The 23831-nt window shown below is 40.9% G+C and overlaps 5 protein-coding genes across 6 annotated transcripts in view; 3 read left to right on the forward strand and 2 right to left on the reverse strand.

The window, feature by feature from the left end:
- Positions 1 to 909: 909 nt before the first annotated feature.
- On the reverse strand, positions 910 to 3128 carry LOC108108846 (peroxisomal membrane protein 11C). The gene is made up of 4 exons (XM_017217062.2): positions 2954 to 3128; positions 1485 to 1849; positions 1367 to 1426; positions 910 to 1306 (listed from the first exon to the last, which is right to left on the reverse strand). Exons 1-4 carry the CDS (start codon positions 3020 to 3022, stop codon positions 1099 to 1101), a joined length of 702 nt encoding a protein of 233 aa, XP_017072551.1. The 5' UTR covers positions 3023 to 3128; the 3' UTR covers positions 910 to 1098.
- A 335-nt stretch (positions 3129 to 3463) lies between these two features.
- LOC108108847 (transcription initiation factor TFIID subunit 5) lies at positions 3464 to 6136 on the forward strand. Its single transcript, XM_017217063.2, has 5 exons — positions 3464 to 3709; positions 3766 to 5066; positions 5126 to 5426; positions 5493 to 5839; positions 5900 to 6136. Exons 1-5 carry the CDS (start codon positions 3542 to 3544, stop codon positions 6027 to 6029), a joined length of 2247 nt encoding a protein of 748 aa, XP_017072552.2. The 5' UTR covers positions 3464 to 3541; the 3' UTR covers positions 6030 to 6136.
- Positions 6137 to 6653: 517 nt separating this feature from the next.
- On the reverse strand, positions 6654 to 10293 carry LOC108108848 (transcription elongation factor B polypeptide 3). Its single transcript, XM_017217064.2, has 8 exons — positions 9907 to 10293; positions 8965 to 9588; positions 8519 to 8905; positions 8250 to 8467; positions 8099 to 8193; positions 7831 to 8030; positions 7472 to 7763; positions 6654 to 7285 (listed from the first exon to the last, which is right to left on the reverse strand). The coding sequence occupies exons 1-8, from the start codon at positions 9985 to 9987 to the stop codon at positions 7206 to 7208; spliced, it is 1977 nt and encodes a 658-aa protein (XP_017072553.1). The 5' UTR covers positions 9988 to 10293; the 3' UTR covers positions 6654 to 7205.
- A 241-nt stretch (positions 10294 to 10534) lies between these two features.
- Positions 10535 to 12368, forward strand: LOC108108823 (uncharacterized protein CG4449). Of its 2 annotated transcripts, XM_017217020.2 has the most exons (8): positions 10537 to 10586; positions 10647 to 10705; positions 10764 to 11254; positions 11307 to 11420; positions 11479 to 11579; positions 11635 to 11813; positions 11873 to 12092; positions 12147 to 12368. In XM_017217020.2, exons 2-8 carry the CDS (start codon positions 10648 to 10650, stop codon positions 12235 to 12237), a joined length of 1254 nt encoding a protein of 417 aa, XP_017072509.2. In that variant the 5' UTR covers positions 10537 to 10586; position 10647; the 3' UTR covers positions 12238 to 12368. The 2 variants fall into 2 exon arrangements, with proteins under 2 accessions (XP_017072508.2, XP_017072509.2); XM_017217019.2 differs by having other exon boundaries at positions 10535 to 10705.
- A 681-nt stretch (positions 12369 to 13049) lies between these two features.
- LOC108108844 (endoplasmic reticulum aminopeptidase 2) overlaps positions 13050 to 23831 on the forward strand; it is a 32558-nt gene continuing 21776 nt past the window's right edge. The window contains exons 1-2 of the mRNA XM_017217053.2: positions 13050 to 13352; positions 16836 to 17320. Of these exons, the coding sequence (XP_017072542.1) occupies positions 17167 to 17320 (154 nt within the window). The 5' untranslated portion in view covers positions 13050 to 13352; positions 16836 to 17166. The remainder of the gene's footprint in view (positions 13353 to 16835; positions 17321 to 23831) is intronic.

A 23831-nucleotide genomic window follows, 5' to 3' on the forward strand; every position in this document is an offset into this window, starting at 1 on the left:
TTTGAGGCTTTTTTTGTAAATGGAGCGAGAAACTTCAAAAACGAATATGCAATGAAAAAGTGGAAGAAAACGGAGAAATATTTAAAAATAATACTAAATACAATAATAAAAAAAAAGTATATATATAAACTCATGTAGCTAGGTATATTATCGAAAATTAACAAATCCCAAAGTATATAAATATATCTATATATGAAAATAACGAGAATTTTTATGAACCCCGTTACGGCAACAACAGCAACAAGAACAACATAAACATAAACAGCAAACATTAAGGGCTATAATAAAAAAAACCGATAAACACACACAACTTCACATTCATACTTCGTACATTTAAAGAGCTTACCTTAACGATGGTGGCAGTCAAGCAGAGCAAACTAACATAAAAAAGAAAAACAAAGATAATAACTAGTAATTGTTAATATTTACGCGCTTGCGGCACAAACAAGCAAATAAATTATGTACAATGGAAATATATTTACTAACGAATGTTATTTTTAACCAAAACCAAGGTCAGCAGTGATCGGTTCCCTCATGTAATCTATAAATCCAAATATTTAAACTTGAAAACCATGCATAACAAGTATAATATATCAGACATATGAGTATTTTAAATATGCCTAAGAAAAACATTGTATAAACTAAATGAAAACGACTGCTAAACCGACAAATCGTTCGTGTGAACAACAAATAATATATTAATAACTCTGGTAATGAACCCTCGCCGGAGGGCTGACAATATATATATACGAGCGGGAGCCTGTACATTAAGTTAAACATTCTGCTGGGTTACGAAAAGGGCAAAAACACAAAAAACCAAAATATATAAAATGAACTACATGTATCCGGAAACTAACTGAACACAATAAAAAGAAGTAACAGATAATAAAGGACACACAGACCAAAAACTAGTTTTTCTTCTTTTTTCACCATTATTAAGCTTGTATTTTGTGCTTCTTTAAGGAACCTACTAACTAAACCACTTTCGAGTGCCGTAATTAATAAAATCAACGTACAAAAAACGCGTTACCGACTAGCTTAAAATTCTGATCAACAAATACGAGTACACAGATTGCAAATACAATGATGACGGCTCTACTACTTGTTCAGTCTTCTCTTGGCAAAGATCTGGTAGATGCCCAGGCCAGCGGATAAGGTGCCAATGGCTCCAACTTGGAGAGTAGAGAGCTTGCCGCCCCACAAATAACCCTTGGGCAGTGTACTGACGGCGTGTACAAAGTCTAGGGAGATGCGAACGATGGAAACCATCTCCAGACGATGCTTGGTGATGGTTTTGATATCCAGTCTGTGAATTCAAAAAATAACTTAGTTGTGATTTTTGGAAAATGTTTTTACAACTACTTACTCATTGATATTCTTAGTACGATTTAGTTTGTCCTGATTTAAAGAAAAATTCCGCATTGTCCTGGAAAAAAAATCAACGTTTTGGCATTGTTATATATTGATTTTGTTGCATATCTTACCTCATGAGGTTCAGGTACACCGAGAGAACCCAGAATATAGAGCTCACATTGTCCCAACTATCTGCATTCTTGACATCCACAATCTTGTGCTCGGCCAGCCAACACACCTTCTCAATAGGATAATACAGCAGATCCACTATATTGGCCGTGACTCCCAGAACAGCCATTATACGATCAGGTTCATTCTCACCCAAACCGTACTCCAAGGCATACTGGATCATAGGGATGTCATCAATGAGTCGTAGGGTGGCCCTCGCACCAGAGATCTTCGAGCTGGCGGTGGCATATCGCTTGGCAAGATCCGGATTCCGCTTGGCATGGTATCCAGCCACCAGTTTGGCACTGTAGCACAGCGCCTTCATTACCTAAAAATAAGAAATATTCTGGGTTATTAAGTATAATATATTCTTGAAGTCGTAATTTGTACAGCTTCTCCGCAATTTGTTGTTGAGCCGAGTGTTTGTTTTATCACGAGAGGTTTGCATCTCTGTTTACCTTTACATGACCCCAATAGGCCGTCATCCCTGCATTTTATGGAATTGCTTGGTTGTCACAAACAGATAAAATACTATCAGCGATAAAAAAAACACAGCGAATGCCACAATCATCTCGTCTGATGGCTCCCAGTGGAGTGGTCCTACTACCAGAATGGGTTAAAGACTTCGTAGTTTACCCATTAATTCTTCAGTTTGTTTACTTTGTCATCAATGCATAAGTTATGTATTGGGAAGGTGTGTATACTAACCTGGTATATAAGACATTTATATACCCTTCTAGTTCTAGCATTCCAAGCTTTAAATGTTCTATACCATTCAATGATGATCATTTAATCTTTAGAATTAACTAATTCATTTGCATAGGTTTAAAAATACTGTTGTAGAGTTCATCAGATATAATATATTATTTCCCATTTTAAAAACCTCTCGAAACTTTGTATAACCCCTGAAAGGGTATAAAAAACATGAGGTGGTGGAAGAGTGGGTGTTATCTAGTGAATTGCGTGTTCCTATATGGGCCAAACCAAACAAACCTTTCGTTCATAACGTATTATCCGCTTTATCTGGCAGCGGGTTAAGGGTTTGCCGGCTATAGTATTGAGCATTATCTTGACTCGATCGTCGCCAAATAGCGACTGATAAGCGGAGAAGCAAAAAATCCATTGCGAAAACGCAAGAAGTAAGGCAAGGTCCAAGCTGATGAAGCTTCCTTGTTCAAAACCTCCAGTTCAATGCCAGCTTCAATAAGCAACAACAACAATGAGAAAACCTGTTGGTTGACTTTCGATTTCAACCGAGCCCCTTCAATGGACCAGTCAAAAACCAAAACCAGTCAATATGCCACGATGCATTTTTTTTTATAAATTTGCGCATATTTGAAAAATTACGTGGTTAAAAAACGTAAACAAACAGGTGTGCGGCTAATTATTTGGCAATTTACTTCGTTGAATGGGCCGGGTTTTAATTTTTTACCTTATCTCGACCGCCATAGGAATCGATAATATCACAGAATTCGTTCACAAACTTGGTCGTGCTGCCCATTATTGCTCGTTTAAAAGACCAGGTACTGTTTTATATCAGCCAAAAACTCGAACTGAAACACAACAACGAAAACACAAGAAGTTGACAATCGCAGGCGGGAACCCAACAACACAATCAGCTGATGGTCATCAGTGATGGCAGCTCCATATTGATGTAGCTAGTCTTACGCATTGGAAAAAAAATCAAACAGAAAAGGTTAATCGAAGTCTCTCAAATATTGACAAATTCTTTTCACAGCACCATTATGTAAGAAGAAATTTTAAATTTGACCGAATATGATAGTTATTAAATTTAATAATGTGGCAATAATAATAGTGACTGTGCTTATTTTTTAGCTAGGAATTAAGATTTGCCAGCACTAGCGACAACAAATGGTAGAGCAACAGCTGTTTCAGTCGCTACCGATAGTCGCTATCGATAGACACTGACTATCACCGTAATCGGACGCTACAGATATCGGACGCACTGCAGGACGGGATCAGGATACGAAGACGGATTCGGCGTGGATTACACTTAACGATGAGCCTGCCAAGCGCCAGCAGCCACGGCCACGCTGCGTCGCCCGTCTACAGTAACAGCAATAGCAACAGTAACAACAAATCGAGTACGGGCAACAAAAAAACCTCCTCGAAAAATGATTTACTGCGCTGTGCCGTCGGTCTTTTACTGAAACAGAAAAACTACGTGGTAAGAAATCTCCAAATATAGTTTTCAATGTAATTAAAATCCATTATATCCCCCAGAGTAACGAAAGATTTCGCCGCTCGGATTTTTTGCTACTGCAAAATAAACAGCAGTTCGCGGTAAACAAAATGTTGGACACGGATTTGCACGATGGAAATAGCTTTACCTACTCTAATGTCCAGGTGATTACCAACAACCAACACACAGTGGACCAACAATTTGGACGGTTCTCGGTGTTCGTAGAGGCTCAAGCGGAGCCACTGCGTCTGGAAATGAAACGCTTCTATGGACCAATGTTGTGTCATTTCTACCTGGATCTCCTTAAGGCTCGAGAACCGCGAGGCGCAGTGGAGTTGCTTCGAAAATATGCCCACTTGGTAGCCCCTGTCGATATGTACGATGCACCGCCGCCCACCAAGATTAACGGCTGTTCCACAACAGCCAATGAGACCACTTTTAATATACGTTTCGCACGGGAAGCCCAGGATACTGGGGACACGGAACTGGACTACTTCATGCGCCTGGTACAAATCCTGAGTGGCTACACACGGTTGGAAGCAGCAGAACTGGATGATACAGTGGCTCACTTTCGCTCCTCCAAATACGAATTACATACCACAGCTCAAGTGGTGGAGAGGATTTGTAGTTATCTCCAGCGGCGGGGTCATGTTTTGATTATGAACCTACTTTACACTTGGTTACATGTCCACATCGTGGAGAACGAACAGCGAGCCTTCAGTGAAGATCACCTGCTTGGCCTGACGGATGACATGGAAGGTGAGGAAGCAGAGGAGGATATCGTTTCTAAACCAATAGTATCCCCAAGTACCCGCGGAGATATCAAACCAGGCAAATCCTTAACAGAGAAATCTAGCCGAAAGCGACCCGCTGAGGAGCCAAACATTAAGATAGAAACAGACATCAAGCAGGAGATTAATACTGATGTACCTGCAGAGCCCAGCAAATCCCAATTGAATATAGACGCCTGCTTGGACACACTCAAATCATCCACTGAACAGATACTCAAGGCCCAGGTGGAACTACCGCGATTTCTCAGGATCAGCGAGCGTTCAGGGGGCCTCACCTCCGCCCACTTGGATCCCACTGAGTGCCACCTATTAGCCGGGTTCGACAACTCTGCCGTACAGCTGTGGCAGCTTAACCAAAACAGTTGCCGCGGCAAAAGCTTTTACAGGCGCTATCCGCAATCACAGTGCCCATGGGAGCTGAACAACTGTGTGGAGGAGGAGGAAATGGAACAGGATGAAGAGGACAGTAGCGAACAGGATATAAAGTGCTCTGAAGAGGAACGAAGGGAACGCAACCGGGCTCGGCATTGCAAATATGCTGACAATTCCTAGTAAGTTTAAAAACAAAGTTTATTTCTCATTATAGAACCTAAATCACTTTTTTTTTTAGCAACGAATACGGCGGATTGCAGTTACGAGGGCACACGAGAGGAGTCACCGACGTGCGCTTTTCCGCCCATTACCCACTCATGTACAGTGTGTCCAAGGACACAACCATGCGGTGTTGGCGGGCGCATAACCTTCACTGCGCAGCAATATACAGAAGTCACAACTATCCAATATGGTGCCTGGACGAAAGTCCGGTTGGTCAATACGTAGTCACGGGCTCCAAAGATCTAAGTGCGCGTCTCTGGTCGCTAGAGAAAGAACATGCGCTCATTATTTATGCCGGACATACGCAGGACGTTGAGGTAGAACTTTAGAGTTATTAATATCGTTAAGCCACATATAAATTATTATAATTTCTTTTTCCCCAGTGCGTTGCCTTTCATCCCAATGGCAATTACATAGCCACCGGTTCGGCAGATCACTCAGTGCGTCTGTGGTGTGCTACCAGCGGGAAACTGATGCGAGTCTTTGCGGACTGCCGTCAGGCGGTGACCAAGCTGGCCTTCAGTCCAGATGGAAAGATGTTGGCCGCCGCCGGAGAGGAGACCAAGGTGCGGATTTTCGACCTGGCCGCTGGAGCACAGCTGTCTGAGCTCAAAGATCACTCCGCGAGTATTAGTTCTCTATCCTGGAGCACGCACAATCGGCATTTGGCCACAGCCTGTTCCGATGGCACCTTGCGATTGTGGGACATCAAGAAACTATCGCCAATGGGGTAAGGTTTTCCATGGGAATAAAATAAGAAAGAGTGTTCGTATTGTTTATCATTTCACAGCGACAACAGTAGTGCTGGAAGCTCTTCATCAGCTACAACGAATCGTGTGCTAACTCTCAATAGTTCCTGCCAGCGTTTGGTCGATGTTTTCTACGGGGACAGTAAGACGCTTTACTGCATCGGCACCTAAATTATGGATGAAACTGAAAACCGAATGAAAGTTCACCTTCTCATGGTTTATGTTTGAAAATAATTTATTTTTAATAAGTCTGTATAATATTACTGTTACTATCGTGTGAAACAACTCGCTTTCCTGTCATTTCCTTTCTCTCTCTATATATATATAATTAATTCCCTCGCTCTAACAATCCGTGATGTCTTCAAAACAAAAGTGATCTTTGATAGCTTCATGGTTTTGTTTCCGTTAGCTTTCTAGTGGAATAAAACAATTTTGATTACAGTGTAATGCCTTTACGTGCATCGCTTACTGGTCAAAGCTGAAGAAGCTTTTTGAAAATGCGGATATGTCATAGATTTAATGACTTATTTTTTATAAAAGTTATAAAATTTGTAAATATTAAAGTTAAGACGAGTATTATCGTTCAGAATAATCGCATTTGAATTTGTTTTAACACAATAAAATAGTATAACAAATATGTCGGTGTACTTAATATAAATTTTTTTCTTAATATAATAAGAACATTTCACCAAAAAATCTAAAATTTCTATAAATCCTCATAACTAAATATTTAAAAATAAATTTTATTAGCGATGCATCTAAAGACATTTAACTGTATTCCAATAATTTAGGAGGTTTGATATAGGATTGGGTTTACATTTTCGTGTAACATACATTATATACAATTGATTTGCATGGAACCTCTATGATTTTGGACATTCGCACAGCCCTCTGGGACAAAGAACATTGAGCTTAATCTAAAAGTAATGTTGGATTGATCAGTCAACATTCTTCTGATCTTTAAATTATCAAATTTCATAAAATTTTCATCCTAGCTTGTTGACTGCCCCAATAGGATGCAACAAAACGTTGTATTATTCGACTTTCAATATTTATCTTGTTGACCTTGACTTATTAACTAATTCAAATATGGGGCAGAACATGAATAAATAATAAATAGCATGCAATTTTGATACGCATGCAGACAAGAGCAGTCCAATTCCGCGACGCACTGGGTAACAAAAGGTCTAATATCACAGTGTCTCGTTTAACTGCCAATTTCAATTTGGAGGTAATCCTACTGTGAACGCCTTTTAATCAGATCAAGTTTGCTGCTTTTGCTGCTGTTGCTTAAGTTGTCGGTAAACAATTTGAGTATAAGATTGTGGCTCTATTGAGTAAACGCATCTATCGTTTATGGCGTCCGCGCATGAACTGCAAGGTCTTGGCCATTAGAGGCGCCTTTTTGGACCGTCCAGGACCAGCACCTGTTGAATAAAAAATAAATTAAGAGGTGGATATCAAAATTCGTAAGTGATGAACCTAAATAACCGGATTCTTAAATCACTTTAATATAGTTCATTTATTATTTTATTGATAAAGTCAATAGACTTAAGGACAAACTCTGGCAGAGATTAAATCTTTGCTTCTTTTCTCCTATCATCGTTACTCACCCACTTGGGCCGTGTCTCGGGTGGCGGCCAGCACACGAAGTCGTGCATCGCCCACCTTAGCTGCATTTGGTGTTACGCTGGACAAGGAAGCCACCCGGGCAGCTGGAGTCGCTATAAGCTTGCCCTTGGTGCCATATTGCTCTTGCTTACGCTGCACACTGCGCGGCGGCTTTACCATTGAGTCTACAAAGGCTAGCTGAGTCTTACGCACGGGTGCCTCGCTAATCTTTTGTGATGCCTTGATGCTCTCGGCGAGAATGCTGAGTTTGCGATCCTTCTCCTCTTGGCAACGCTGTAAGGAAAATTTTGAGCGGTGTTAGTTGGTGGGTGGATTATTTAAAGGGGTAGTGAGTTTCTACCAGGAACATCTCTCGCCACGTCTCCATCTCCTCACGCCGTTGACTGCGACAGTGTCGCTGGACATGCTGCTGCCAGAGGATATCACTGTCATCCATTAAATATGGGTTGTACTCCTCGAAGTTTAAGAGCTGCTGAGGTGTGGCGCGTTCTAAAACAGGACGAAGCACCTCAAAGGGCACGCCACCCGTGTATTCCAGGGCTAGAAAAGAAAAGGGTAAGCATAATTTTAAAATTAGGTAAATAAGCCAGTTGAATGTGTGATCTCACCATCAATATTCTTCTGAAGAACACGCGTACAAAGATCGAAGAGCGAAGGGACCTGTAGAATTTGACCAGTTCTTACGCCTGAATAGATCTTTGTGCTGTATAAAGATGATATTATGCATTTTATATCAAATTAAAAAAGGTCGTAACGCACCGCATAGTTTTGGAGGATATGCCTTGGGCGAGGGCTTCTGATTCATTAAAGTAACGTGATGCTTGGGGTTTATGTGAGCCGCCTTGATTAAAGACCACGTCCATAACCGTCTGATTCAATGGCAAGGGCTTGTAGTTGTTTGAAATGGTGGGCAGTTCCAATGCAATGCTTGGGTCCAAGGGCTCCAGCTTGGCTGTTGATGCTAGCAGCTCGGGTTTCTAAATAATTGACATAAGTTACTAATATTTACTAATATTTCTATAAATTACTCTGGTGGTTGTCGTCCGACTGCTAGTTGACAGGATTTCCCTGGTTGATCCAGCCGCCGTGGGTATCGGTAAAGTTGACGAGGAAGGAGCTGTATTCGGCTTGGCGGAGAACTTGCTCTTGCTGCTGCTGTTACCCTTCTTGCTGCTCATGGGCATGTTGAGCAAGCCAAGGACATCGTCGAAATTGGCGCCCATACTAGAGTCAAAACCGTCGACAGAGTCTTCTTCTGATTTCGGCTTAGTTTTTGGTATCTTGGCTTTTTGGGCCTCTTCCTCCGGTCTTTGGGGACTGTGGGAGCGCTTTGATGACTTGGAAGAAGATGATGATGACTTGTGTTTGCTTGACTTGTCTTTTGCTGGCCTCGTCTCGCTGTGAGCAGACTTATCCTAAGAGAAAGTTATATTATTTAGGATTCTATTTGGTCTGATCTTAGAGGAAAACTTACCTTTTCGTGCCTGCTTTTGCTGTGCTCGCTCTTCTGGCTCTCAGACTTGCTGCTCTTGTGACTACTACTAGATTTGCTAGAATCCTTAGACTTGTGTTCGCCATTGGATTTCTTATCTCTGTGCTCTTTGGTCTCCTTGTGACCCTCCCTTTCCTTATTCTTATCCTTCTCTTTCTCCTTCTCCTTGTCCTTATCCTTGGACTTGTCGTGGCGACTACTCTTATGTTTCTTATCCGAACTATCTGACTTGCTTTTGGAGTGACTTTTGCTACTACTGCTGCGGTCATGCTTGGAGCTCTTGCCGTGCTTTGACTTGTGTTTGCTGGTGTGCAAGTCCTCACCGCTGGATGAGTTGCTGCCTTTGTTCTCCTGATCGGGATCCTCATCACTAGACTTTGACTTGCCCGAATCCTCTTCATTATGGCTAGTTGTTGGAGTAGCGGCGATTGCAGGCTCCTCTTCAGCAGCCACCATGGCCTTCCATTTGGACACCAGTGTCTTGGCCGCAACACCCACTTCTCCATTAAACTTTCGCAGTGCATTCACCGTCTTGCCAATTCCAGTTTCCTGCAGGTGTTCGAATTTGATCGGCAGATTGAACAGCTTGGTGATGCAGTGCAGCAGCTGTTTTGTGCGAAAGCAGGTAGAGAACAATGTGATTAAGACAGCTTAGCAAAAGAACGTGAGGGTGAAAGGTTAGCGAAAAAGAAGAGCAAGTTGAAGTCGAGAAATGTGACCTTGGTTGTTAATGTCTATATGCAAATTACACAAGGTTAGTTAGGGGAAAGTCAGGTCAGGTACTTGGGGATGAGATGCGTTGGAAATGTGTCGAAATAAATAAATAAGTTCAAGGAAAAGTAGGCTATAGACAGGATTTATTGCTCCAAACATGGGATTATCAGTAAAAGGAGAATAAGGTTGCAGGTGATAATGGTGGCTCACCCGACTTTCATCCTCGCCGTGCTTCTCAATGCTACGCTGGTAGTGGCGCACCACATCCAACAGATTGCTAGTGGAGGCCATCGCGTCGCCCCTAGATTTCCAACACCAAATAAAATACAACAAAAAATCGAACGCAGGCAGACTTCGTCTATTTTCCCGTTCCCTTTTTCACTTTCCGTTTTTTCTTGCTTGTTTTTTGGGGAGGAATCCAGGTAAACACACGCACACTGGGGCACACACAAGCACGGGCGCAGGCGGAAAAATCTCCGGTCGCGAGGCTAACGGAATTAAGATATTTTCACGTGCATTACTGATTTTACTAACAATTTCTTGGCCTTTTTTCTTTTTGCCAACAGCGAAAGAAACCAAATGAGATTTGCTTTTGTCGGCGTGGCGTTTGTCAACACTGGTCGAACAGCTGACAGTCAGAGTTGCTCAAAGTGTCATAAAAGGCCACAGAAAATTTGATTTACAATTCAACTTTTATGATAGAAATATCAACATATCAAATAACAATTGTAACAAATGTGTCTTTTCCCACAACAACTAAATTATTCAATTACGATAGTTCGTGGTATTTGGTTTAGGCGGCTACCCTTTCCACATCTGTTATCGCTTATCGATTGTTGTTTCACCATCTGAGTTAATTTGGCGTCCTTTTGGTTTTAGTTTTATCTAAGGTTTGGCGCGCCTTTTTTATACGCAACCACGATTATCATATAATATTTTGTATAAGCCAGGATGTCAGACGACGATTGCGATATATTTAGTGCTGCTCGCAAGCGTGTTCCGGTGCTAGGTAAGCTGAAAAGTAAAAATGACCCAGGCGTTTTGCTCATACTGGACTTCTTTCACAGCTTTGCCCAAGGAATCGTATAATCCCAGCAATGATTCTTTCTCCAAGGAAGTAGACTATGATTTCTTAGAAGACAGTCCCAAGAAACCGAATAAGACCAGTAAACGGAAGCCCCCAGCAGCACCCCGGGAAAAGCCTCAGAAAAGTAAAAGTGGTCCTTCGCCGCCAAAACAGACTAAGCTAGAGCCTCCTAAAATAGATAAAGATGAGGACGAGGAACGGTCCCTGTCCCCGGTATCAAAGTTAATCCTAGAGATGGAGCTAAAGAATGCCAATGAAAAATTAGCCGAGTTGAACAAAAGTCCTGTGGCCAGACGTACTCGGTCCTCACTCAGCAAGGTAGAAGCACTGCCTGCAACGGCGACGTCTATTGTAGAGCCTCCCGCCAAAAGCCAGCAGAAACCAAAAACACGGGGAAGAAAGAAAAAGTCAGCACCTGCAATGGACAATGTTTCGGATGTTGTTGTTTCTTCACTTCAAAGCATTGTGGCCGTAAGCTTATGATTATCAAAGATGTTAAGTATTTACATAATTTATTTCGTAGAGCTTAAACCAAAACAACAACAGACGCCAGACGGTGGCAGAATTTGCAGCCCGTTCAAAGGTGGTGGACAGCATTGATCTGGTATCAGCGGTGGCTCCGCGAGTGGAAGGCTTTGTAAGTCCAAAAAAAAAAAAATGTGCGCCTTAATAAAGCTAAAAAACTAATTTTCTAGGTAAATCTTGATTCTGAGGACGAACAAGAAGCTCCTACTCCCGTAGAGGAGGTAAACATCTTTGATAACGATAATCCCACCATAGAAGTAGCTCTGTGCTGGTAAGTGATAATGCATTTTGGTTCATTCAGTTATTAACCCTATACACATTTTCAGGCTTGGCGAAATTCAGACTTACAAACTGCGGCAACACCAAAAGTTCAAGCATTTGTTCAAGGAAGTAGCAGAACGCAATGCAGTAGACGAGAATGATATTTCCATAGATATGTACCATAATTTTATAGGACCCGAGGATACTCCACATGGCATTGGTCTTAAACCCTTTCATACGCTCAGTAGGTGTCCTGTTTTAAGAAATGTGTTCATCTTTGTATTATCAATATTATTTTTTTAGGCGGGCATGCAACAAAATCCAACAATCACAACAAAGTGCTGGCTAATAAAGATGACCCACAAGCTCTAAGTAAGAAAACCAAAAAGTTTCAAGTGAAAGTCCAAGCGGCTAAATGGAAGAATCCAATGGTTATGTCAATGAAGAAAAGGGATACCTTCAAAATGTTATATATCCAGTGTGCCGAAGAGATGAACTGTGATGCACGCCTCATTAAGCTTTTGTAAGTGTGTATAATTTTCCAAAGAAAATCTATTTCATATATATCTCTTTAAAGTTTTGATGGCGAACTATTAGATCCGGATGATACCCCCAAAAACCAGGATATGGAGTGCAATGAACTGATTGATTTACAAATTAAGTCATAATTTTAAACACATATGTAATTATTCCAAAGTGTTATGAATTTATTAATATTTTTTGATCTATGCTGTGCTAGATTTAATGTCAAAAGTGTTTAAATTACAAATATACATGCTTGTGAAATGTTGTCATTGCACTTATTCTAGTTTATTCCGCGAATATTGTACTTTAGTTAGGGTTAAGGATCGTATATTATGCTTAAGTTTTATCACTTATTTACAAACTTATTTACAACACACTCGATGAAAGGGTGATAGATCCTGTTGTGCAAAGATTTATCTCCAAGGGTATGTTTAAGTGGTGTTAATTATTAAGGGAAAGCGTATTCGCACTTCGACTTGCGCGAAATGTCACCAAGTAGAGCAGCGGGCAACTTCCAAAAACCCTCAAGCATTCATTATACACCCCTAATATTTTGTTTATCTAGCATATAGCGCACTCACACAGAGCTAGAAACAGATCCCAAATGGTTGTTTATATTGACAGGACGAGAGCGGATGCTGCTGTGGAGTTTTCCCATTTGCGGGGGGTGGTTTTGGGTGGGCGGCTAGAAAGAAAGAGAGTATGGGGTGGCTATAATAGTTGCCTCCTGCCACCGGCTTTGCTTTGCTTTCTCTCTCTCTCTCAGTTGCTACTCTCTCGATTATCCTTGTGCAGTTTCCCTTGGAATTTAACTGCAAAAATTCTGACACAGCGGGATAAAAATCTCTCTCACTCTCTTTCTGGAGAGAAAGAAAGCTCTGATGGGAAAAGCTCTCACCGTCAGATGAAGGGAATTTCTTTGCTTTCGGTGGCTTTTCATTCAGAAAGAGTTTATCCTTCGTGCTTGATGGACGCATTTTATTCGCGCTTCTTCTATATAACAAAGAAAAACCAAAAAGTCATTTTCAATCGCATGAAACTCATTGTTATTGAACTCCGTTTGTTTTCCAATTTGTTTAACCCCGATTCCACCGTCGCTCGTTGTGTGTTTGTGTTAAAACGAAAAATCAAGTGAAACGGCAAACTGCAAACGGCAAACGACAAGCAACCAACTCATTTATATGTAGTATACAAAAGTGCTGCTCTATTTGGCGCCTAAAAACGGAAGGATACTCGTGGCTTAAAGCATCAGCTCTAGGTAAAAACATGACTCTGAATCGTGTTGTTTGTATAGCCGCTTTGTATAGACATCCCGAGGCAGGCATTTGTTCACTCCAAGCTATCCACTCCATCCATCCAGCCAGCAATCCATCCATCTATCCACTGGCATTGACAGTGACGACTGACTCTGACAAATGTGTTTGTCATGTTTACCTTGTGGCTTAAACAAGTTAATTGCCGAGCGCCAGACACAAAAACCAACACAGTCAGCAGTTCACATGAGCAGCCAACTCCTTCCGGTTCTACATGTGTCCATCAATTATTCAGCCTGATTGTGGGCATTAAATATTGAAGCTATGTCCTGCTTATGAGCTGGAAGATCGCACAGACCTATGTAAGCCTTGACTGGTGCTAAAAATAAAACGTGACACCTGCAAAAATCCTGTACGTTTAGTGCGTACAGCCAACCCCCACAAATTGCCACCCAACCTAATGGCCTTGGGCTGGACACGATGGCGCTGAACTGCCTTCAAATGGGACTCTGAGGGCTCTCGATTCAGCACTGATTGCTTCAGTCAGCAATCGAATGTACACCACCCACCCACAGGCATTCGCAGCGTTCACCCACCCGGATGACCTTCAATTTGCCTTGCATATGGTCAAAATTAATAATGCCAGATTCACCTAAAAGCTTTCAACATAAAAGCTGCATAAATGCAGCTGCGTAAAAAGGTGGACCGTTGAGCATAGGTAAAAGAGGATGTTAGGGGGCGGTGGTGGTGGTGGGTGAACTGCCATAAAAAATCCGCTTGGCCATTTTTCTATACATATAAATTTAGCACCGTGCGATAGACCGGAAGTAACGTAAAACGTAACAAACGACACATTGGGGCACAATTTGCACACGTGTCGCATACGCAACACACACACATACACACTCACCTTGTTGGCTATTTTTGGCTGCAGTGTCCTTTTGGCCAGGATACGTATATGTTTGAGACTTTTTCCCTGGCCGCTCCTTTCTTTTTTTTGGTTGCTTTGTATGCAGCGAGCGCAACAAGCCAAAAAAAAGGAATCACAAAACAAACTGACGCCATTTTGCCATTAATCTCGACCACTTTATGGCCCAGGCCAACAAACAAACTTGCCCCTTTCCGGTATACCCTTTGCATTTTTCGGGGTGCTTTAGTTTAGTTTTGAGTTATTCTGTTAATTAAGTTTGAAAATTGTTTTCACTATACATTCTTTGCTTTGGACTAATCACATAAGATGTTTCCTTTTACTTAAAGTCTAAATATTTATAAAATTGCTATTAGTTTTATTTATAAATCGTAAAGTTTTCCCAAATTGCTTTCAGTAAGGGATACTTATTATAAGTATTTATTAACAAACTTCAAATTATGGATTAATTTTTCATAAACTCATTAAATATTCAAGGTTATTATCCACACATTACTTTTAATGAGCCTATCAAGTGCTGGGTAAAATGTCATACTATTAATAAGTAATCCTCTAAAAGCTTTAATATACAATGTCTACATCACTTTAATGACTTAATATACTCATAAGTAATAGTACAAGCACATTAAGTTATCCTTTTAATTTGCTTATTAGATTCTACAAAGAAAGGTCATGCCCTTTTGCTATGATTGGCCAAGTTTTCAAGATAATTTCCACGTGATTGAAGCTTAACTAAATGAGCCAAGTAATGAAAGCATTTTCTGAAATAACCAAGAAAAGTTCAATTGAAAACAAAGTTTGTTGATGGCCAAAGTTTAACTCTTATGAAATTATTATTATCATTCATGTTTCACCCTAGAAAATCAGAGTAGATAAAATCTCTTGCCGCATAATTTAGGGTATAGGAAAATCGCCGCTTTATTTTCCTTCAACATACATATGTATTTCTTTGTTTGCTCTATTCATTTTGGCTTTTTTGCCTTTTTTTTTCGTCCTTTGTGCTTTTACTTTGTTGCGCCATGTTTATTTTTGAGTTGGGCCCGGCCCTCGGAATGGAGGTGGATTTGCTAATGGTAGCGGTAGGAGCGTTTTGTGGCCAGCAATGGTTGCAAGTGCTTCAAATGGCTGAAAGGTTTATGGGCCCGTCCAGTTCCCCATTTACCAGTAACAGTACCAGTACCAGTACCAGTACTAGTAGCTTGCCGGAGTTCGCCCTTCCTATAGTTCTTTATTACGTTGTGTGTTTTACCAACAGCAAACACAATTGCCCGGCCCCGCCTCGACTTTTGTTTCAAGTGCCGCCGCCGCCCCCAACCATCAAATGGAGTGGCCATCACTCGGTCTCCGGATCCGCATTTGTATCCGCATCCGCAAGCGCGTTTTCCCTGCTCGATTTAACTGGGTCTAGTGCTGGGTTCTAATCCTCAGACCTCTTATACGAAAGTATACACTTAGAGAAAAATAAAGTTTTGTTAAATTTAAAATTAATTCCTTTTAAGTTAGTCAATAATAAAGTTAATTTTTGTTTTAATGTTGTTACACTTTTTGCTAATTTTAACTCTTAATTAGTAATTATTTTTATTTTAAGTCCTTTTTATTCTAAGTGTATATTTTGTTTTGCCTTTTGGGAGGAACTTTTTTAGCCGCTGGCTTAAGTATTTTAATTGTGGTTAACTTTTAGTTAAGAGATTGTAATAGTCAGCAAATCTCTACTTAGAAGAACTTTAAAAACATGAAATATTAAAGAGCGACATGTTAGAAGAGATTAAAACTAAAGATAATTTCTTTGAGTGTACTCGTGCATTGAACTGTTTTGGCGCACCTCTTCGATACTTTTACGGTGGGAGACCGATTGCAAATCCCTGACCAGGCGGTTCCTTCGCTGGCTTTGAGCCCGTTGGATGGATGCCTCTTGCAATTACTGTCGACTAGGATACCAAGTCACCCCAAAGCACCCACGAACGAACCTCTGGGACAGCTCACATTTGATGTGCATTTGCATTCCTGGCCCTAAGGCTATCGAATGCTTTTTAGTCCACGACATTGTCATTGTTGCAGCTCGCCTTTTTTCTTCTATTACTCCTTTTTGCTATGCCACAAAGGACACTGGAGTGCAAGGAGGACGGAGTGGAGAGGGTATTTGGAGTGCGAGGGCTTTTATTAAAGTTTCGTTTTGTTTGCCTTCTGCAACAATGTCCTGGCACCGACACCCACGCCCACAAGTGGCGACATCAGTTGCAGGCTCCATCTCCTGCTCCACTTTGCTGTTTTTTTTTTCCTCCAGAAGTCACCGGAAGTTGCAGTCTAACAATAAGTTGAAGAATACTGAATGCTGGCTACATTTCAAATATATATATAAGCGTGTTCTTATTTCTTATTAATTTTTGTGCAGCCAAGTGAATTGAGCAAAGACATTCTCTAGAAAAGATGTAACTATTGTCTTGCAGATTCTTAAAAGTATTTGCTTGGCTGACACAGATATCTTTCAATGAGATACATTTGAAGAATATTATTTATTTATGAACTATTTTTAACTTTTATTATATATATTTAATTCCAGCACAACATCAACACCAGGAACTGGACCAATTTTTGACCGATAAAACGAAATCAAACACAACAATCAACTCTACTCACCGACCTTTCTAGTCTTCTACACATACACCCGTTTACACTCGAAGAAAAACCCTTTTGTACCGACCACTTTTTTGGACAAACATATCGCTGGTGGAGAACCAGAAGGAGAAGTGACATAAATCCCAAACCCATCCTCCTCCAATCCTGCCCTTGAACCAAGCCAGGATCAATCTTAATCCCAAAGCAGATCGTGCCCCGTGGCAAAAGAATCCAAGACGGCGCCACTTAAACCACAAGCCTACAAAATTGGCCGAATGTTATGTTGTGGCTTCTGCTGTGGCAATATGTCGAAGCGAGATTACAAAGTGGCCACCACCGATGGCATCGAGCTGGAGCCGTTGGGCGGCGAAAAGTGCGACAAGGATAAGGACAAGGACAAAGAGAAGCAGACAAATGGCGTCACTTTTGGTAAGTCTCAATAAAAAACCATTGCAATTGCCACAATGCCTGGGGGAGACACATAAAAAAAGTGCATAATTGCACTCGTGCATAATTCCAACGCTTCACGCAATTTAAACTCCTCTTGGGTGCCAATTTTGGGGTTTCGCCGTTAACGTCGCCCCTCTGGGATTTATGCATCAAGTTGTTTTCTTAATTACAACGAATGCAAAACAAAAGCATTAAAAATGCCATGTCTTGCATCCGTTACTCATACGCCTCGTTGGCCAGAGGCAAAGAAATGAATGTCACCAGCATCCAAACCCTCATTTCTGTCCCCTCTCTTTTTCTCTGAGATATTTTTTTGCATTTCCTTAAGCGCCGGCAGCCAAGTTGGCTGAATTTTCCACCCTGACAGATGTCCACCGGATCCGGCGGGCTGCTCCAACTGGCAAGGAGGCCACCGACAGATAGACAGGTTGGCGGGGGTTTCGGTGGATCGGTGAATTGGCGGGTTGGTGGCACAAATGTACTCGAGTGCTCTTTAAGTTGAAATTTTACGCCCAGTCAGAGTTTTGGCGTTGCCGGGGAATTGATCCCCTGGGGCCATCGATTGTGGTAATGGGTCTTTGATAACCATTTTGTCTGGAAAATCAATTCAGCCATTGGAGGGGAGTCAAAGGGTTGGGAAAATATATATAAATATTTTAAATCAAATAGTCTAAATACCCAATAGTAGTTATTCATAAATATTGACTAAATTACAATTATTTTTAATCTGTTCTTTTAATATGAACGGCATAAAAGTATGCTATGAATTTTAGTATTGCTTTTATTCAGTATCTTAAACTCTTTAACCTAAGCTCAGGATGTTTTAAGGCAATATAATAATATTAAGGGCAATGGAATACTAATATTCATCGAAGACCTCAGTAGGTTAATGAGAGCATAACTCTTAATTATCCAATATTTACCCCACACATATTCCAAAAACCAATATTTGAGGTCGTCATCAATATCGTGAGAAGAGTTAAATACAAACATATGCAAATCGGTGTTGACTTTATCAAGGCGGCAAATCGTTCCACTTGGGCATGCCGTGGGCCAAAGTGGGCCAGTTGCCTTCGCCTTCGGATAGAACAGCCATCCTCTCTCCGACCACATATGCCCTAACCACCACCACCAACCAACTCTTTCAAATCAGTGTCACGGGAACAGGACGTGGACGTGTTCTCGTATCGCAACTGCCAGTCGAGCAATTAAGGATGCATAAAGTGAAGTAACCACTTGACTCTCAACAGCCGCAGCGGTGTTTACTTTAAGGGAATCCAACTTAACCTTTATTTGGTGGCCACAAAAAGGGAATCGGTGAGATTTAAGCTATTGGAGATGGAGAACTTATATCTTAATGAAGCTCGTGGATTTCAGTTTTAACTATGAATTCTTAACACTTTTGCGTCTCAAAACTCCCAAAGAACTTAAACCTCGGAAACAGTTGCAAAAGCTAGGTGGAAAATCCCTTTAACCCCAAGCGATTTAAAAGGTTTCTGTTATGCGGTGTCGCTTCGAGGCCGAACACCCGTCAAAGGGTTAATGGAGAAGGAACCTCTCCTCGGAGGCGGCTGATGTTGATAATTGCAGGATGCGTTGTGTTGATTGCAGGCTGAATGGGCTCAACGAAACACACATACATACGATGTTACAGGAGCACTTGGGCCGGGGCTTGACTCAAATAAAGAAATCCTGCCTATCCCGGACTGCATCAGCGAGATAAAATGGGTCCACAAGAAACAATTGAAGCGGCAAGAGCCTTGCGCTGCATGCCAAAGTGTGGCACCGAGTTACCAACATCTCCTCTTCGTCCTGCTCCTGCCATTTCCTATACGAGTGTGGATGAGTGAAAGTAGAAGGATACATAGAAATGAAATGTGTTTTTGGGTCAGGCAACTTCAAACTCAAAACTCAAACCAGAAAAGTGGAAGTCGGGCGAGAGGCGTAGGCAGGAAGAGGACTCCCCGGGACAGGAAGACGACGGAGCGGATGAGGAGTACGACTGGCAAATGGAATATGGAAAATGGGAAACTGACAAGCGAGCGAGCCAAGTCAACCCGTCAAAATGTCCGGGGCGAGCAACAATTTATTGTAGCGAAATGGCGCAGGCGAAACACAATTAAATGCAACTACAAAGGACACAAGGATCCCTACCACCACAACCAACCCACATTTACCCACCGCCCACTGGGCGCGTAATTAAATGGAAATGGAAAATATTGCCCGCGGGCCCCCTCCGTTTGAAACGCAACAACACTCGGTACTTGTTGAGGCACTTGAAGTCCTGCCAAGCCGCGTGCATTTGGTTTCATTTGTGCTATATAGCATACCCTTTGCCCAGAAGGGTTTCCAAATATAGTCTTGCACTAGGAAAAGAAACTAGACAAGACTTTATTTCATTTTAAGATTTGGTTAAAGAGCAAAACCAAAATGAAATTGTTATTTAAGAATTTATTAAAAAAAACAACAGAAAATAGGTCGGAAAACGGCTTATTTATTAGAAGAAAAGTAAAACTTGTAGTAAATTAGATTTTAAAATATATTTCAATCCAACCTAAGTGCATCTAAAATTCGGTAGACAGCTCTTCAACTCACCACAGAGAGAGAGAGAGAGAGCTGAGCTCAGCTTAACTGCAGTTTCTGCACAATTAGTTCGCCACCGTGTTTGATCCGCCTCAGTTGATACCAATGCCATTCAAATCGATGGCAGAGGTGGCCCCTGCATCATCCCTAAAGCCCTTTCTTCCTATAACCTCTCATCTGAGCACTTGAACTCTACTCTTCCGATTTGCATTATTTGCGCCAGCAATGAGTAAGTCCAAGTGGCCCTCGAACACGGTCTGCCAATTAATTAAATCATTGCAAATGCCTTAAATTGAGTGCGCAAATAACCAGTCGGACCTCAGACCACTACGTCTGCTTTTTCTTATCGCTAACCAAGAAATTTCCAATCGGCATCACACTTATCATATTTCCAGCAGCTGCGATTTCCAAATATATAAAATATTTCAGAAAGATTTCAATGTGTTATTGTTTCTCAGAAATTTTTGATAAGAACAAAAAGGAGATTAAAGTGAAATACATCAAAGCACTATATATACCCAGGAACCAAGTAAACACACCAAAGTTTGATTGTAAAAACATTACAATTTATTTGTCACAATCATTTTATGTATATGCATATAGTAAAGAAACCCTTTAATAGGTGTAATAACTTTTATGTTTGATTTTTTGAACAATCGAAAGCCTTGGCAAACGAGGGCACCTTTGGTAAGAAATTGTTAGTCATTTCATCAAACTCAAACTCATTTGGAAGATTCAACTGTTTAGCAGAACTCTGGACCAACGTCAACCAAGATAGCTGACTTAATGTTTTCGTAGTGAAGCTGGGCTGGATGTGACTAAAACGTGAACCCGGGGCAAAGTAGGCTTCATGGACCAAATTAAGGAGGATGACGACTATCTGTTGCACTGCCACAAATATTTTACTTTCGGAGTTCTGCGAGCAGAATGGATCTATTGTTAATACCTGATGATCGTCAAACATTTTAAGTAGGGTACCATTATGTTGACTGCAAATATTATTCCAGTAAATTTTGAATATATGTAAAGCTATATTAAAGCCTAGTGGACCCATCCTAAATATGTCGTGAGTCTCATTTTCAAAAATCGAATCCGGCATTTCAATGTAAGGATCAATGATGATTTTGCTAACATTTTTATGATTTCTGAACTCCAAAGCTTTCGCAAAGGCAGAATCATAGTTGTCTTCAATGGAAAAGTTAAGTTCCTTGTAGAAGTCGGTTACGTAGTCTCGATGATTGACTTTCTCAGGTATGTTATCAAAACTTAACGTGAATTTTTTCAAATTTTCCTGAAGATCGGAAATCTCCGATGTCGACCAGTTAAGTGAGTTCCTTTGTAGTCTTATTTGAAGTTGTTGGCGAATCGCTTCGAAAATATTTTGTGCCTGCGTTTGGAACCAACTCACTTTTTCGGGTCCCAAAAAACGTTCTTCGTAGATAAGTTTGGCGGCTGAATTGAGGTAATGGTATATATGATTTCCACAGTGGCGAACCCTTTCAAAAGTGGGTATTCTTATTGCCGTGGTTAACAGAAATCTAATCTCTTTTGTGGCACCCTTTTGGCCCCAGAGAGTTTTTATCCTGTTTATGTCTTTCGAACTCCATATGATGACTTTGGTGCTCTGCGGTATCGGCAGACCGTAAATTTTCTCAAGGCTTTTGCTCACCGACACTCCAAGTGTATTCTCCAGTTCCTGCAGAGTTCTTTCTTCAAACCCAAAATCTGAGTATCCAAAACTTTTATAAGTCGTTAGACAGATATTGTAGAAACGCTTCACTTTTCCCTCCAGGCTAACCTCATCGAAATCATTATCCATTAGTTCGTCAAAAAGGTTTTGCATTTTTGCGATTGGTGAGTTCTGGGGGACATACTTCGCTGAATAGTTTCGAAAGTTTTTGCAGGAATCCACACTTTCATCCATATAACCAAGCATTTCGTCAAGCAATAAGGTATTTGGATCGGTCCTGGTACTGTCCTTAACCTTTTCGACCGCAGTTACTGCACTGAAAAGCAGGAGGCTGCTGATCCAAAAAAGAGGTCTAGTTCTCGCCATCGCAAATATAAAACTGAAAAACCAAATAATCAGCCAGTCGTATTTTGTAGAGTTCTTGAGAAGAAAGACCCTGAAAGTGATTTTAGTGATTAGGCTCAGCTTATCAACTGATTTCACTGAATACAATTCAGTGGGGATTTGAACTTTTATTTAACAAATTCTGAAAAGGCATGTGCATTAACACATCGCACTTGATATTGGGATTCAAGGGAGTGCGGGGACAGTTGAAGACATGGCCAGGCCGAACCTCGATCCTCAACTCTGCGTGAGAATAAAACTCGTAGAAAAGCTCTTTGGTTGTGGCAACGTTCCTTAATTTGTGGATTGAGCTGCTGCTGTTTACAAAGTCCACTTTCACGTTCATCTTGTCCTTTTCGCACATATATGTATGTACTCTGAATTATTTTACAGGAATCGAGAACCAAATAAAAACACCAAATTTATTTGTCACAATCATTTTATGTATTTGCATATAATGGAAAAACACTTTAATAGGTGTAATAACTTTTAAGTTAGATTTTTATGACAACCAAAAGCCTCGGCTAGTGAGGGCACCTTTGGTAATAGATTGTCAAGCAGCTCATTTATAATGCCCAACTGTTCTGTTATTGTTTGAGCCAACTTCAACCAAGATAGCTGGCTTAATGTTTTCGTAGTGAAGTTGGGTTGGACTTGACTAAACGGTGAACCCGGGGCAAAGTAGGCTTCATGGACCAAATTAAGGAGGATGACGATCATCTGATTCAGTCCCAATACTTGCTCACTTTCGGAGTTCCGCGAGCAGAATAGATCTATTGTTAGTACCTGATGATCGTCAAACATTTTAAATAGGGTACCATTATGTTGACTGCAAATATTTTCTCTGTAAAAATCGATTATACCATAAGCAAAATTAAAGCCTAGTTGAGACATCCTAAATATGTCGTGAGTCTCATTTTGAAAAAGTAAATCCGGCATTAGACTGTAATGAAAATCAAAAATGATTTTGTGGCCTCCATTAACAATATTAGAATTCTGGTCTAATTTGCTAGAATTTTTAAGATATTTGAACTCCGAAGCCTTCGCAAGGGCAGAAGGAAAGTCGTCTTCAATGGAAAAGTTAAGTTCCTTGTAGAAGTCGGTTACGTAGTCTCGATGGTTGACGTTCTCAGGAATATTTTTAAGACTTAAAGTGATTTTATTCAAACTTTCCTGAAGATCTGAAATCTCCGTTGTCGACCAGTTAAGTGAGTTCCTCTGCAGTCTTATTTGAAATTGTTGGCGAATCGCTTCAAAAATATTTTTTACCTGCGTTTGATACCAACTCAATTTTTCGGGTCCTAAAACACGTTCTTCGTAGATAAGTTTGGCGGCTTCCCTGAGATATTTGTACACATAACTCGCACAGTCGCGATCCCATTCAAATGTTGGTCTTATTATTGTATCAGACAATATAAATTTGATCTCTTGTGTGGCAGACACATTGCCAGAAAGAGTTTTTATCCTGTTTATGTCTTCCGAACTCCATATGATGACTTCAGCACTCGGCGGTTTCGGTAGACCGTAGATTTCCTTAAGGTATTTTCTCACTGGCACTCCAAGTGTATTCTCCAGTTCTTGCAGAGTTCTTTCTTTATACCCCAATTCTGAGTAATTTTGGCTTTTATAACTAAGACAGATATTGTAGAATCGCTTCACCTTTCCCTCCAGGCTAACCTCATCAAAATCATTATCCCTTAATTCGTCAAATAGTTTTTGATTTTTTGCGATTGGTGAGTTCGGGGGGACATACTTCGCTGAATAGTTTCGAAAGTTCTTACAGGGATCGACACTTTCATCCATATAACCAAGCATTTCGTCAAGCAATAAGGT

Source organism: Drosophila eugracilis, unplaced genomic scaffold (assembly GCF_018153835.1).
Source record: "Drosophila eugracilis isolate 14026-0451.02 unplaced genomic scaffold, ASM1815383v1 contig_75, whole genome shotgun sequence".
Taxonomy (NCBI): Eukaryota; Metazoa; Arthropoda; class Insecta; order Diptera; family Drosophilidae; genus Drosophila; species Drosophila eugracilis.

Excerpts from the sequence above, each read along its gene's own strand:
- LOC108108846 (XM_017217062.2), bottom strand. The coding sequence starts at position 3,022 with ATGGGCAGCACGACCAAGTTTGTGAACGAATTCTGTGATATTATCGAT. Across the intron at positions 1,850-2,953 it reads CCTATGGCGGTCGAGATAAG|GTAATGAAGGCGCTGTGCTA; the intron begins GTAAAAAATTAA and ends TCTTATTTTTAG. Across the intron at positions 1,307-1,366 it reads CGTACTAAGAATATCAATGA|ACTGGATATCAAAACCATCA; the intron begins GTAAGTAGTTGT and ends TTGAATTCACAG.
- LOC108108823 (XM_017217019.2), top strand. The coding sequence starts at position 10,648 with ATGTCAGACGACGATTGCGATATATTTAGTGCTGCTCGCAAGCGTGTT. Across the intron at positions 11,255-11,306 it reads CACTTCAAAGCATTGTGGCC|AGCTTAAACCAAAACAACAA; the intron begins GTAAGCTTATGA and ends TTTATTTCGTAG. Across the intron at positions 12,093-12,146 it reads GCACGCCTCATTAAGCTTTT|TTTTGATGGCGAACTATTAG; the intron begins GTAAGTGTGTAT and ends ATCTCTTTAAAG.
- LOC108108848 (XM_017217064.2), bottom strand. The coding sequence starts at position 9,987 with ATGGCCTCCACTAGCAATCTGTTGGATGTGGTGCGCCACTACCAGCGT. Across the intron at positions 8,468-8,518 it reads GTCGGACGACAACCACCAGA|AAACCCGAGCTGCTAGCATC; the intron begins GTAATTTATAGA and ends TCAATTATTTAG. Across the intron at positions 7,286-7,471 it reads CCGAGACACGGCCCAAGTGG|GTGCTGGTCCTGGACGGTCC; the intron begins GTGAGTAACGAT and ends TTTATTCAACAG.
- LOC108108847 (XM_017217063.2), top strand. The coding sequence starts at position 3,542 with ATGAGCCTGCCAAGCGCCAGCAGCCACGGCCACGCTGCGTCGCCCGTC. Across the intron at positions 3,710-3,765 it reads TGAAACAGAAAAACTACGTG|AGTAACGAAAGATTTCGCCG; the intron begins GTAAGAAATCTC and ends TATATCCCCCAG. Across the intron at positions 5,840-5,899 it reads AAGAAACTATCGCCAATGGG|CGACAACAGTAGTGCTGGAA; the intron begins GTAAGGTTTTCC and ends ATCATTTCACAG.